Raw genomic sequence first — 14327 nt, forward strand, 5'->3', positions numbered from 1 at the left:
TTGTATGGTCTACCGTCTCGCTAATCAGCCCCAGTCACAAACTGTCTCGCGGCTAAGATTGCTCAGACTTGGGGCGTACCTGACATTAGTTCCAAGTTCCCGAGTTCGACGTTTGGCCCAGTTTCCCATCCTCCCGGTCCTCAATTTCGGTCATGCCAACACCAGCTTGTTGCTAACGCCACTCACACCTTGTACGGAGTACATCAGCCCACAGTCTCTTTCTTTTCTTTTCCCCCTGTCTTGGATCGTGGTGTGTGGCCATGGTAAGCCTTATGATAGCCGTTCAGCCACACAGCCACCCTCGACCAAGAATAGCCAAGCAAGCAGTCGGCTAAAAACCCGAGACACTATCATAATACTAATACACATGCGGAGTATTCGTAGGCATATTCGTACGAGTATACTTCGTTTATATTTGCGAGTACTTTAGGGCATATATAAATAAATATGTATGTGTATAATAGGCGACTATTGTTTTCATGTTAGCATTCGATCCCACGAAGCACCGTGGGTACCTGTATGAAGGGTTGTTGGTGTCTCGCTTTTTGCCGACTGCTTGCCAACTTGGCCGTTAGTATTATTAACCTGTCCCTTCAATGAGGTAATACATTAGCTGTTGTCTATACTCGTACGTTCTTTCCAGTTGACTGCTGGAAAATCCCAGCGTGACGTTGGCCCAAAAAAACCATGACTCGTGAGACCACAGAGTGATACGCCCAAATCCTTCGTGCTCTCCCGCCAAGCAACAAGTGAGCGGCAATATACTGCCAGATTTGTCAACCTATGACACTTTTGACGCAGGGTCAATGCCGTGCTATTTCCCACAGTACAAAGATCCAGTGACCAAGAACCTCAGTCGCAGATTCATGTGGAGATCTACCAGCTGTATCCGTACCTTGATCTCTACGAGTATCTACCCACGACCGTTCCCCATAATCTCCATGTCCCACGCCTGCTCGTCTTGACGGTGGCCGTAAGACACAGAGCGCACGGGTTGCCCGGGAGTTCGGTGACCAATACGTATACCCCGTCCTGGTGACTCTCGACAGAAGGTTCTCCGCGGGACCCGCCTCACGAGACCGGTAGAAATGTGAACCCATGTAGACGTGATGGCAAACGCATCAGCTCGAACTGGTGGCTGTAAGAACCGATTTCATAGCTTCGAAGTTTCCGTGTCGTCATCAACCTCGCTAAAGAAGTTCAAGAAGGCGTTGTGGACCTCGTCGGTCAAGTCGCTGGCCTGAAGGCTTCGCCCCTTCTTGATAAAGGCCAGCCGAGAGCATTCCTGTTCTCTATTATTAGCTTTCTGTTCGCCGTGTTCCGTCCTTGACTCATATCAAAGCGTGTGGTCCCACGTACCCTCGTGACTGCGCTCCCGCCAAAGGCCGCCAGCCCTATCATCTCCTCTGGCGAGAGCTTGTCCTTGCCAGTGTCCCACAGCCCATCCATGTATGCCTTTCTCCAGCCCAAGAAGGTCGCTACTGCACCCGTCAAGGTATCCCCCTGGCCGCCGCTTCGCTTCTTGCCGCCCTGCAAATCGCCAATCAACGTGGTCTTGCCATCGGAGATGAAGTCCCTTCCCCCCTTCTCTATGATGGTGACCCCTCCCAGGGCCTTCGCCAGAGCCTCTACCTTCCCCGTCTCCCTGTCAGCCTGAATGTCAACCTTGAGTGCATCACAGAGGCGCTTAAACTCGACCACGTTAGGCGTCAGTACCGCCTCGCGGTAACCCCTCACCAGATCCGGGTCATTCTGGACAACCAGCAGCGCGTCAGCGTCGAGGACGACCGGCATGCTTCTCTCACGGGCGGCCCGAATCACACGCGCCACAGTCGTCTGCATGAGCGGGTCGCGGCCAAGACCAGGCCCGACGACGAGGACATGGAGCCGCGGGAGCATGTCAATTACGCGAGCGGATATGCGCTCTGGGTCTGTGTCGGGGTCCGTGACCTTCGTGCCGTGCGTGGACGTCGGCGATGATTCAGCCTGGTGCCCAGGAGGGGACTGCCGCATGAGCGGGTGGACCATGAGGTTAGGCGAGTATGTCTTGATGACGGCAGCGGCCCCGGGAGTGCAGATGACATGAGACTACCATGCGCAGAGATGTCAGCCAGAGATGGTCATCGTCCCCGCCCGCCCGAGGGTAAGGTCGTCGTCTGTCAGGACGCACGCACCATATCACAGCCAAGCCTGGCGCTGGCCATGGCAGAGAAGTAAGGCGCACCCGTGTAATCCTCACTGCCGCCAATGACGGCTATGCGCCCCAGCTGGCCTATGGAGTGTAAGCAGTGCCTCGAGTTATGATGAGAAATCATCGACGGCAGAGCTCTGTACCTTTGTGGAACTTGTCCAGCATGGGCGGGACCATCCGCTGGACCTTTGCCAGGATTCCTTTCGTTGCGGCCGACATGTCGGGTGCAGAATTCGTCATCGACATTCTGTTTGGCGAGAATATAATAAAAGCAGAGCCGGGGGTCAGCTCTGTCGTGTATCCTGGAGATCAGGTTCCTTGCATTCAGAGGTCTTGAGTGGTAAAGTCGATGGCGCAGTGCTGAGTCTAGATTGACGTCGAATGTCAGCGGCCAACAAGCAACAAAACACGCGCACCTGTCGATACCAGCCTCTACACAATCAAGCAACGATGTCAGAATATGAGATAGAGATGATGAATCTGATGTATTTCGGATGAACTAGCTAAAAAACCATGTCGTTTTTTTTTTCAAACCAAAAGCGACAGGTGCGAATGTTCCCTGACAAGCTTATGATGTCACTGACAGTAGCACCACCACCATCTGCCCAACCCCATTGCTGTGGGAAGGCAACCCGACGAAACAAAGCCAACTCATGAGATCTGTGGAAAGATTGTTCTGTTGCAGAACAAAGGAAATGGAGGGCTTCAATTGAGTTTTTGAGCTCTAATTTACAATGGTGGTACGACTGGCGATTCTCCCTACATCACCTGTCGCTCGCTCCCTCCGCCTCTAGAGGAAATAAACGACATAACAGTTATCTTGGTATAGCCACCAGGTTCCGTTCTCAAGCCCCGCTCTATGCACACCCGTGGCATCCGGCTTCTTCTAGTTAATGTGTTGCTTAACCGAGGAAGCTCTTGGTGAAGGTGATGACGGTGTCCTTGAGGCGAGCCTCAAGCTCCTTGCTGAGAGCACCCTCCTTGTCGATGGTGGCGGTCAGCTCGGTCTCGTTGGTCTTGAGGTGGCTGATGAAGTCGGCCTCCCACTCAAGGATACGGTTGACGGGGACGTGATCGAGATGGCCGTTGACACCGGCGTAGATGAGGGGAACCATCTCGTTGACGGCCATGGGGGAGTACTGCTTCTGCTTCAGGAGCTCAGTCAGCTGTAGAGATGGTTAGCCTATCTGCTCTGACAATCGCATAAGATCAAGTGATTCAACTTACGCGCTCACCACGGTTCAGGGTCTGCTTGGTGGCGGCATCAAGATCAGAACCGAACTGAGCGAAGGCAGCAACCTCACGGTACTGGGCAAGGAAGAGCTTCAGGGAACCAGCGACTTGCTTCATGGCCTTGAGCTGAGCGGCGGAACCGACACGGGACACAGACAGACCGACGTTGATGGCGGGGCGGATACCCTTGTAGAACAGCTCGGACTCAAGGAAGATCTGGCCATCGGTAATGGAAATGACGTTGGTGGGAATGTAAGCGGACACATCACCACCCTGGGTCTCAATGATGGGCAGGGCAGTCATGGAACCACCGCCGTGGTGCTTGTTGAGCTTGGCGGCGCGCTCGAGAAGACGCGAGTGGAGGTAGAAGACGTCACCGGGGTAAGCCTCACGGCCGGGGGGACGACGGAGCAGCAGAGACATCTGGCGGTAGGCAACGGCCTGCTTGGACAGATCGTCGTAGATGACCAGGGAGTGCTTGCCATTGTCTCTGAACCACTCACCAATAGACGCTCCTAACAAAAATAATTAGCATATAATGAACAGGATCGAAAATAGTAGTTGAAGCCATGTGTGAACAGAAGCCCAGAAAGTGAAGATGTAGATGCTGTGTAGTCCAGAAGGAGCTGCCAGCTTGCACGGGCGGCCCCCGTTTTGGTGACGATTAAAAAGAGTAGACAGTCTCCAAAGGGTATTGAGATCCATATTGAGATCTTTCTCGGTCTCCTGGAAAAATTCGGGTGCTCAGGAATCTATGCTCTATCGAGAGCCGGTCTAGCCCCTTCCTCCGTCTCCAATGCACTCGCAGCAGCGACTTGCCGGAGGTGCATCTTGTTGACGGATTGTGGGGCAAGACATAATAAGGAAAGGCAAACAGACTCGGGGAAGGAAGGACCAAGGAAAGAGCAAACAAAGACTTACCAGTGAAGGGGGCAAGGTACTGGAGGGGAGCGGCCTCAGAGGCGGTGGCGGCGACGACGATGGAGTACTTCATGGCGTCGTTCTCCTCGAGGGTCTTGACAAGCTGGGCGACGGTAGAACGCTTCTGGCCGACAGCGACGTAGACGCAGTAGAGCTTCTTGGTCTCGTCGTTGGTGTCGTTCCAGCGCTTCTGGTTGAGCATGGCATCAAGAGCGACAGCAGTCTTGCCGGTCTGACGGTCACCAATGATCAACTCACGCTGGCCACGGCCGATGGGAACCATGGCGTCGACGGACTTGAGACCAGTCTGGACGGGCTGGTTGACGGACTGGCGGGGCAGAATGCCGGGGGCCTTGAGCTGGGCACGGCGCTTCTCGGCGAACTTGATGGGACCCTTGCCATCGATGGGGTTACCGAGAGCATCGACGACACGGCCGAGCAGCTCAGGGCCGACGGGGACATCAACCTAGTAGGCTGGTTAACTATCGAGTTCGTGTTTTTGTTGTTGTAGGCTAATTGGTCTCGACTCACAATCTCACCGGTACGCTTGACGGTCTGGCCCTCCTTGACGAGACGATCGGAACCGAACAGCACAACACCGACCTGGCCGGCCTCGAGGTTCATGCACATGCCCTTGACGCCAGAGGCAAACCTGTGGTTGCGTTAGAAGATAATTGATGGCATACCGGAACAGTGCGACACTCACTCAACAAGCTCCTCGGCCTGGACATTGGCCATGCCGTGGACACGGGCAATACCATCACTATAAATCACCCCGTCAGCCTGATTTGGCCCTGCAAAGATCGATTGTTGTGGTAGGCGATGCGTCGGGGCACCGGATCACGCCCAGTGCCCCTGTCGGCCATCCGCGTTTTTCGAGCTCCACATACCCGACGGAGAGGACGCGGCCAGTCTCGGCAAGACCAGACTCCTCCTGGACACCACGGATGCGCTGCTCAAGGATGGAAGAAACCTCAGTCGGGGAGGCCTTGGCGTCGGAGGCGTACGAACGGGCCTGCATGGAGGCACCGTTCAGGGCGGCGGGTGCGGCATTTCGGACCTGTGAGGTGAAAAACAAGTTAGCCGAAGTCCAGCCTTGCGATGTTGCCGACGCAGCACTCGGGGGCCCAGGAAGCTCAAAAAAAGCTCGACAAATTATGCCCATCAATTCAATTGAGCTCCCTGAGCCATTCTCGGATGGATGCACGATGATCGCAGCGGGTTTCTCGATGGCGTTGGGGCGGGAGTCGACTCGGCCGGATGGGCCTGGGTGAGGAGACTTACCGCAGCGACCCTGCCAGCAGCAGAGACGGCGCCCACGGCGCGGGAGGACTGGCGGAGAGCGTTGCGGAACATATTAAGGGAGGTATCTGAGGATGGGAGACGAAAGGAGAGCAATTGCAACGAGGTGCAATTGGGGAGGGGAGATTGAGGCTGGTGGTGCTGCCTTTGCAGAAAGCAAGTTGGGGGAGATTTTGCAGAGAAGAACCGGACAGCAACCACAGGACGGAGAGCAGACTCTGAGGGAGAAATGTGGGTCTCAGCTCAATCCCTCCAATCCCCGGCCCGTGCGTGGTTTTGCCCTGGAAATCCCGAACCCGAATGTCCTGGGCCTGGCTGGTTTTGCAGGCCTAACACAATTTCCGTCAGCGCGATGTCCTCCACCCGTCAATTTCGTCTCTGGACCTCAAGCCTCAGGCAATGAGGCACCTTCTTGTTCGTCTTCATATCAACACCCATTGCCATTGACACGACTCTACAACAATGACGATGGTGAAAGGGCATTCATCTCAATTGCGATACGTATTAGACATCTACTTACAGCCTAGATGCATTCAATGCCTAAGCCGAGGCACAGTGGCCCCTAAGAGACCACCATGGGTGAGCTACCGCCTATTACCCCGTACTTTGTCATGGCGCTTATTCGGGAAGTTGCACTCGTAGGTTACCACGGCCATTGACATATTAATAACCCTCAATCCGCCGAAATATACCTACGAATTGCGCAGGGTCACCGCCGATCCGTAATACAATTTTCCATTCCCTATGCTATATATCGGCATTTGCTTGACCATATACAGCATTAACGAACAATCTGTGAGTTTGGGATGCGGTCAAGCGGTCAACAAAAAAAAAGCGAGCAGGTAGTCCGTACTCCGTACGGAGTATAGATAGAATGTTATAATACCTATCATAGATATATATAGGAATGCTAATATCTATATGAGCATGCCTAGGAATACTATGTGTATTATTATGAGGGTGTCTTGGGTTCTTTGCCGACCGCTTGGGGGTTTCTGTATATCCTGGTCAAACCACACATGTCAGGCAAAAATGCCGACATTACAGGCAGCGCATGATGTCCGAGTCATCCGCACTGCGTCGAGTTGTCCAGAATGGTGCATGTCTCCCAACACACGCTAACTACTACATCGCAAATCGCAGCAATAGCACATAGTCCATAATCCTGCTCCCATAATAGCAACGAATGCCTCAGGGCGCTGGTCTCTACGAGTCTTCTCCAGTCTCCTCGAGAGTGGTACCATCTTGTGCACATGGTGAATTCAGAGGCAACGGGCAATGTCTCGTATATCAAAATGAGGAGCAGCATGGATTTGACGTGCATCACATTCAAGATGGATGGATATACGAAGCCGGCATAGGCGCCGGTCGGTCTCTGAGGCCGTAGCTCGACTGAATTCAAGTCAAGAGCTGATGCAAACGCAACGCAAATACATGGACCGTGTGACCTTTTCCCTCATAATTCGCCGTAACCATCCCGTGAAGACAAACCCCCAACTAGACTCCGTTTACCGGACAATGCCATCGAAGCGCTGCTTGAACCACTTGACGGTCTCGTCGCGCTTGATGCGGTGGCTGAAGCCGATGGTGGACTTCATGCGGCGGCGGCGGGTGACGCGCTCACCAGGGCGGGTCATGCAGCAGTAGAAGTCCATGCCGTAGATACCGATGGAGGGGTCGTACTTGATGCCGAGATCGATGTGCTCGCTGATACCGAAGCCGAAGTTGCCGGTCTCGGAGAAGTTGCGCTTGCGGAGCTCGTACTCCTTGACCTTGAGGCCACGCTCGAGGATCTCCTCAGCCTTTGCAGATGTCAGCGCCAGGTGCTATCGAAAGTGCCGGAAGTCGGTGCTATTTACCTTGGGGCCACGGACGGTGACGTGGACAGCGATCTTCTCGTTACGGCGGATACCGAAGGTACGGACAGTGTAACGGGCCTTGCCTGTGGTGATGTGTTAGCTGGAAGGACTTCTCACCAGTTCAGGAGGCATGGGAAAACGTACTGTAGACGGGAGTCTGACCAGACAGCTGCTCGAGCACCTTGGCGGCACGAGTGAGCCTGTCACCGGATTCACCGACAGAGATGTTCAGAACGAGCTTCTGAATCTTGAGCTCCCGCATGGGGTTGCTAGCCTTCTCGGACGCCATTGCTGCGGTGTTAGTCGACGGGCGTTGGGGTTGAATTTGTCGGTGATCGCAAGTTGAGAGATGCTGCGGAGATGGGGAGATTTTGTGAGGCATGAAAATTCGAGGGTTTCTCTGCCCTCACAGTTGTGGCGCCAAAGAGTGGGTCACCATCGGTGTCCAAATACGGGTTAGCCTCTTTTAAGGTACGTTCAACTTGTACCTTTTGGCCTGTCCGATCAGGCTCCGCAAATTTCAGACCTCATCCTCGCCTTCAAGCAGCACTTGGAGAGCATCACGGTCGCGAACGAGCTCCGTGGACAAACCAATTTTTTGAAACTCAAGAAGAGCTGCGCAAGCAAGCTCCCAAATCCAACAAGATGTCGAACAAGCAAGGAAAGATGGTATGCACCCCCCAACATCTGGCATCACCGCCCGTCTCGCGCATCGAGTTGCTAACCAAAGCTTTCGCTCCAAATTAGGCCGGTTATGTACGTTCTACTCTGCCCCAAACAGCGTTCGATACGATTTGAAAGACGCATCTATCTGTGACACATAGAGCGCATGCTAATTGGCCTTGGTCAGATCAACTGGCGGATGCGGGTCACCCTCAACGACGGACGATCGATGACGGGCCAGATGCTGGCATTTGATAAGGTGCGGAGATGTCCTCTTGATTTTATCTGAAGACGCGCACTAACGCGTCTGGTAGCACATGAACCTCGTTCTCGCAGATACCGAAGAGTTCCGACGCGTCAAGCGCAGACAGAACAGGCCCTCGGCGCCAGGTTCCGGCTCGGGAGCTCAGACAGTTGAGACGGAGGAGAAGAGGACACTCGGCCTGACCATCGTTCGCGGCGCACACATCGTCTCCCTTTCTGTCGAGTCGCCTCCTCCTGCCGACCCCAGCGCTAGGCTGAACAAGAGCGCGCCAGGCGGCATCAGCTCGACTCTCAGTGCTGGTCCCGGCGTGGCCAAGCCCGCCGGACGGGGAGCTCCCCCTTCGCTCGCTGTACGAATCATTCTACCCACCTCTAAATATCTCAAGCTAACGTGTTGCAGGGCCCTGCTGCTGGTGTTGGAGGTGCCCCGCCTCCTGGCTTCCCTGGCTTTGGTGGAGCGCCAGGCTTCCCTGGTGCTGGACGAGGAGGTATGTTTGGTCGATTCCGAGCTCCACGATTCCATTTTAACTCTTTCAAAGGCCCTCCCCCAGGTTTCCCCGGCGGCAATTTCCCCCCTGGCCCTGGCGGTTTCCCCGGTGCTCCTCCGGGTTTCAACCCAGCTGGCGGCCCGCCTCCCCCTGGATTCAACCCTCCCCCTCGGCGATAATCATTTTAAGGCGCAAGATAGTTTGGGTTTGCTTTACGTTTAGAAATGGTCCCTTTATACCTTGGCTGGGGAAGAAAAATCGGGTTGTACGGATGGCGATATCACAGCCAAACCCAGGGGTCCTTGAGCCTTAGATCAGCAGGAGGCAAATGTATGTGACTTCTTTTCCATGCGACTCCTCCTCAGACTTCAATGTTAACGTGGCCATTGGAGACCATTCATGCCATCTATACGAACAAGCCTTCTGAGGCTGACTGTGATAGAAGCTCGTGGTGACATCTGGCCAAGGAGTATCCGCCGCAGGACTGGAACTTATTCCATCCATTGCCCCTATAGCACTGAGAGAGGCTAATCTGGTAACGGTTGCAATGGAGTTTGGGGGTCTGATATAGCCGAGCTTGGCATGCATTCATGTTATGAGACTGATGATGATCGGTAATACTCACGCTCATGACCAGCTTCTTCTTCCAACCATTCGTGCATGATATCTGTCAACGCGTGCCAGTTCACGGAGCTGATTGTGTTATTACTTTGGAGTATCTAATTCCTAGGCCTTGATGCGAATTCTGTCATATCGATGCAGGCTCATAGAAAGCCACTACAGTATCTAGAAACTTCATTGTGAAGAGCGGATTACCGAGAAGATCTACAACGAAAGGACCAGATCATGGCAAGGATGCCCAGCCTATGATGCTGCGCAAAAGTCGAACCAATCGCTAAAGTAATAGCGGATATCTCTAGCATGGAGATTAGATCCATCCCCTGTTCTTACGATGGGCCGAGTGTTGACCATTGCCCAAAGCATCCTTTAAACAGATATCTCCGAGAAAGCCCAAGGGATGGTTGCCGTTTTCAGAAATCATAGAACTGAAAACAGATTCGCACGGCTAAATTATACCTATTACTACACTATTACGAGACCTTGGTTCCCTTACACCCGAATCAGACCCCGACAGCATGGCTGAAGACTCTCGCAGCCAGCTGGCTGAGGAGTCGCGCCCTATCATCCTGTGGAAGTTCCTTGAGTCCAACAGTTAGCTTCATCATGACCGAGGCATGCGGACAAAACTCACCTGGAATACGGCAAATACACTCTTCCCCTTGGCATCGCGAACAGCCCCGAGCCTGTTCCCGGCCACCGCACCCGCAACCATGCCCGGTACGTTGGCGACAATGAAGCCCAGCGCACCGCCGCTCACGCCCCCAATCATACTCCAGAACTTGCTCGTCGGCCTGCTCGTCTCATCCTCGGCCATTCCCTGCTCGCGCATCATCTCCTCGAACACGTCGCTGAACTGCGCCTCCTCGGCCCGCTGCCTGTCCTCGGCGCTGGCGCGCTGGCCTCTCGCCTGGTTGAAGAAGTTCCACGCCCACGAGTAGGCGTTGTTCGCCCCACCCGTGCCAGCCTCCGGAGGGACCTCCTCCTCGGGGTCGCCAAAGGGGTCGGGCGGGGTCGAGGTTGAGGAGGTCCTATTGCCGCCAAAGAGTTTCCGCTGGGCGTCATAGTCGCGCCGGCGGGTGGGGTCCGAGAGGGTGTAATAGGCATCATTGACGATCTGGAACTTGCGGGTACGCTCAGCTCGCTCGGGTGAGTCCGTGGCCACACGGTCTGGGTGAGTCTTCAAGGCGGCCCTGGGTGAATATCAGCTGCGTAGTCCCGCATTGTTGGTGTAGTCCCTTTCTAGAACAGATGGGGACAGGAGGGTTCCAAGAGGGATGAACATACCTTTTGTAAGCAGTACGAATCTGATTTGCTGTGGCCGTCTCTGGGACCTCGAGGATGGCATCTTTACAAGAGTGTGAGTTTCGGGGCAGCATGTGATGGGTTGGGCAGACCTGGCGTACGTACAGTAGTTGGGGGGAGCTCTGGTAGTCATATTGATCAGACCCCTCTACGAATACGGTCTATGATACTAGAAAAGCTCTTGAATAATCCCAACAGGGCGATGAAGAGGATGAGAGACTGAGAGTTGCGAGTGAGCTTCTCACGCTGAGAAACAGGGCAACGGCGACGGGCTTGCAAGTTGTTAACGTCATGTGTGGCGGTGCCACGTGGCTGCAGGCGGATTCTGACACTCCCTGTGCCACATTCATGTTCACCATGCCGCCTGCCTACCCTATGCCACCTAGAGAACCACCTCAGACTTCCAGGTCATGCGATACCGATTTTTATACTATGTGACCTCACTACTTAGCCAACTAGGGTAGTTAATGGGCCGGAACATAGTCCTGCCTCTTGTCTTCCTGTGGTTCATTCTGTCCATCATGATTAGCATCTGTCTCTGGCTCCTCACACCCAACGGGCTACGGCGTGTATTCAGGTCGATTGCACTTCTTGATGATCTCGTCAAGCTTCACGAGGGCGGCGTAAAAGCGATCCCTACATGGCAAGATATCTATGCGGCGGTGGAAGCTGGGAATGGTGAGAAGTACCGCGATCATCATCCGCAATGTCCTAAAGCACTCGACCACCAGTTGAGAGTGCTCCATTATAGCTGGACCTTTGGATGTTAGCCTATTCTTGGGACTAAAGAAGTGGATGAAACAACATATTAGGGGGGCAGTGGAGGTATGGAGTTGAAGAAGAAGGACTCCTGGAAATCTGTGCGAACCGGGGGGTGATTTGTAGGAGCTGAGCTGAAGGGGCATAGTGTCGAGCTGGTGCTAGGAGGACAAAGAATTAGATGAATACCCAGGAAGTAGGCAGGATGTAAGGGAGACCAACTTTAAAGGCCGTTCTGGTGAAGATGTGATGTGTGTAAGGTCGAGTAACTGGAGGACGGGGAAAGCGAAGCACAAACAGTAAAGCGAAAGGACCTTGATATCCCACCGAGTGGGAATATTGTTGGTTTTCCCTGTACCATCGCTTAGATACACGCAGTGGCTTTTAGGGCAATAGATAAATAAATAGGTATACTTGAGAGCGGTTGTTTCCCTGGCCTAGAATCTCCTGTTGTTGCGTTTACTGTATCCAAGACTGTCCACGCCCACTTAATGCGTCACCCAGTCCCCCCGGCAGCCTAACCAGGAATATCATCTAAATACCGTGTCGCTCTATTAATGGCATCCTGTGCCACCTGATCCGCATCATCCTGTCTCCCCGTGCGCTGGAAGTGACTAGCAAGGACCCACATGTCACGGATAACCCGCAGGTTGTTGTTGGCCCCGTGCGCTGCCTCTCGTTTGTCGATGGCCCGTCTGAGATTCCGCTCCGCCGCGCCCCAGTCGCGCCGCTCCTCGTCGATTCTGGCCAACATCTTGCGCGCGTAGGCATGGAACCTGGCACTGGAGCGTGTTGCCGTGTCCGAGTCCCCGGTTCGCCCCAGGAGCCCTAGGGCGAGCTCCTCCGCCTTTTTCTTGTCGCCGAGGTCCATCTGCGTGAACTCGAGCATGAGAGCCTCCAGCCGCAGCCCCTCGGAGTCGGGGTCGTCGGTGCTGGGGTCGCGAGTTGCAATGAGCTTCTGCAGGGCAGCTGTCATTCCCTCCCCTCTTCGCTTCAGGTCGCTGTTCTTCCGTAGGCGAGTTCTCCCGTCCCAGATCAGCTGCTCATACAGCCAGAGGTGCTGCGGGGCGAGCGACCCAATCTGTTCACCGAGGACATCTACATTTCGGAGCCATGCCTGCCGCAAGAGGTGGCATACATATTTCTGGCCCTGATTCGTCTGGTAGTCGCACTTCCTCAGCTGCCGTAGGATTCGTAGGAGTGGGTGCTGGGACGGGAGCTGCCTGTGGCATAGAACGGTGGCATGATCCAAAAAGATGCCCAAGAGTTGAATGTGACCTGAGTCCACCATGTCATAGATGGTATCAAGGACATGCCACACCAGGTCTGGATGGTCCTCGGTTAGGACATACTCGAGCACGTAGAAGCCCTTCCGAGCAGCCATGCCGGCCAGGTTTCCTTTCCTGCGCCCCCAAAGGTCGAAGACTAGCTCAAATGTCCGGTACATGGTCCGGCTGTCTTGAATAGGCGGCTGGTTTGGATTGGCGAGATACTTGGACATGGGGTCTGATGTGGTGCAATGGGTCTCGAGCTTGCCTTGGCTCCATGAAAAGACACTCCCTAAGACAATCTCTAGGCCGGCGTAAGGCTCAAGAGTCGACACCCGGACAAGGGATACAGCGGGCTGGTGCAAATTAGGCGTCTTTGATCCCTCCTCCACAATTTCAGCATCATCTTGGTCCATGGCGCCCGGAGCCAGGGCAGGCATGAGATCGGTAGTAGGAGGTTGACTCTTCCGATAGGACCGCTTTCTGATATTCCACTTTTTCAAGCGCTTCTTATACATTTGCTCTCTTAATGCACATGGTTAGCCCACGCCCACGCTGCTAGAAAACAGAGGCTTGGACCTACGTAGCAGCAAAGCCATACTTGGACTGGAGAATTGCCATGGCCTCATTGAGCTTGCGATTATCTTGGATGTAGAGCTTCTCGATGAGCTCCTTCTTAGCCTCCCACTCCGCCTCAGTGTGGTCTCTGGAGTAGGGAATGTCGGATCGAGAACCTCCTGGTGGCCTCGGGGCCAGGACTGGGAGAGGAGACATAGCGCTGGTGGGATACACTGGTTCTGCACTGCCCTTTAGAGGCGCAGCAGTGCTGCCGTTCCTATAACATCATCTGCTCGTCACCACTCTGTGAGAATGTCGTCGGGTTATCTGGCATGGTCGCGCTGGAGCGGGATTCGGGGGTTGCGACGACTACAATTCAACTGGCCGGCCATGGTAAATACGGAAGTAGACCGGGGCTGGAGAACCTTGTAGCTATATAGTCGCCCAACTGCCGTGGGCCTTGGTCTCGTCGTTGAAGCTTCGGGCTCGGCAATGAACATGGCATTTTCTCTCTCGCAGGCGTCAGCACTCGGCATTATTGGCTGAACAAGTTCCCTGCGTCCAACTGAGGCCAATCACGGGGCGGCATGGGACGATGGGGCCTCGGTGCATGATACACGGTGGGCAATATGATGTAAACTTGAGCCGCAAAATATCCAGACAGGAGCATGATGGCGACTTTCGAACTGCGTATATACATAGTAGCAATGGTACAGCTAGCCCATAAAAATATTGCGTTAATTGCTCTGGACTGTGAGATAATAAATACAAAAACTCGGTAAATCCGCAAAAAGGACTCGCTGGAACTCGGGATATTTAGCAATACGTTTCCTCAAAGTCCGTGGTTTTCCCGGATGACTAAGGCCACGCTGGCCCCGCTCTCCCGGCGCCCATAAAA

The 14327-nt window shown here is 54.2% G+C and overlaps 6 protein-coding genes across 6 annotated transcripts; 1 reads left to right on the top strand and 5 right to left on the bottom strand.

Annotated features, from left to right (window-relative positions):
• Positions 1–1153: 1153 nt before the first annotated feature.
• On the bottom strand, positions 1154–2410 carry ACO1O0_000511 (NADHX dehydratase; the record flags this gene model as incomplete). The annotated part of the gene is made up of 4 exons (XM_083190010.1): positions 1154–1285; positions 1360–2088; positions 2175–2272; positions 2335–2410. The coding sequence occupies 4 exons, from the start codon at positions 2408–2410 to the stop codon at positions 1154–1156; spliced, it is 1035 nt and encodes a 344-aa protein (XP_083053869.1).
• Positions 2411–3093: 683 nt separating this feature from the next.
• ATP1 (F1F0 ATP synthase subunit alpha) lies at positions 3094–5701 on the bottom strand (the record flags this gene model as incomplete). Its single annotated transcript, XM_083190011.1, has 7 exons — positions 3094–3357; positions 3419–3939; positions 4346–4811; positions 4877–4997; positions 5052–5108; positions 5236–5405; positions 5630–5701. 7 exons carry the CDS (start codon positions 5699–5701, stop codon positions 3094–3096), a joined length of 1671 nt encoding a protein of 556 aa, XP_083053870.1.
• A 1454-nt stretch (positions 5702–7155) lies between these two features.
• On the bottom strand, positions 7156–7795 carry RPL11 (60S ribosomal protein uL5; the record flags this gene model as incomplete). The annotated part of the gene is made up of 3 exons (XM_083190012.1): positions 7156–7449; positions 7507–7589; positions 7651–7795. The coding sequence occupies 3 exons, from the start codon at positions 7793–7795 to the stop codon at positions 7156–7158; spliced, it is 522 nt and encodes a 173-aa protein (XP_083053871.1).
• A 356-nt stretch (positions 7796–8151) lies between these two features.
• smb1 (small nuclear ribonucleoprotein-associated protein) lies at positions 8152–9100 on the top strand (the record flags this gene model as incomplete). Its single annotated transcript, XM_083190013.1, has 5 exons — positions 8152–8175; positions 8357–8428; positions 8484–8783; positions 8834–8921; positions 8985–9100. The coding sequence occupies 5 exons, from the start codon at positions 8152–8154 to the stop codon at positions 9098–9100; spliced, it is 600 nt and encodes a 199-aa protein (XP_083053872.1).
• Positions 9101–10042: 942 nt separating this feature from the next.
• Positions 10043–10918, bottom strand: ACO1O0_000515 (DnaJ domain-containing protein; the record flags this gene model as incomplete). The annotated part of the gene is made up of 3 exons (XM_083190014.1): positions 10043–10120; positions 10174–10732; positions 10827–10918. 3 exons carry the CDS (start codon positions 10916–10918, stop codon positions 10043–10045), a joined length of 729 nt encoding a protein of 242 aa, XP_083053873.1.
• Positions 10919–12120: 1202 nt separating this feature from the next.
• ACO1O0_000516 (Clr5 domain-containing protein) lies at positions 12121–13645 on the bottom strand (the record flags this gene model as incomplete). The annotated part of the gene is made up of 2 exons (XM_083190015.1): positions 12121–13396; positions 13455–13645. 2 exons carry the CDS (start codon positions 13643–13645, stop codon positions 12121–12123), a joined length of 1467 nt encoding a protein of 488 aa, XP_083053874.1.
• Positions 13646–14327: the final 682 nt, after the last annotated feature.

The sequence above is a fragment of the Amphichorda felina genome (assembly GCF_050947745.1).
Source record: "Amphichorda felina strain 45539 chromosome Unknown scaffold_1, whole genome shotgun sequence".
NCBI classification, from domain to species: domain Eukaryota; kingdom Fungi; phylum Ascomycota; class Sordariomycetes; order Hypocreales; family Bionectriaceae; genus Amphichorda; species Amphichorda felina.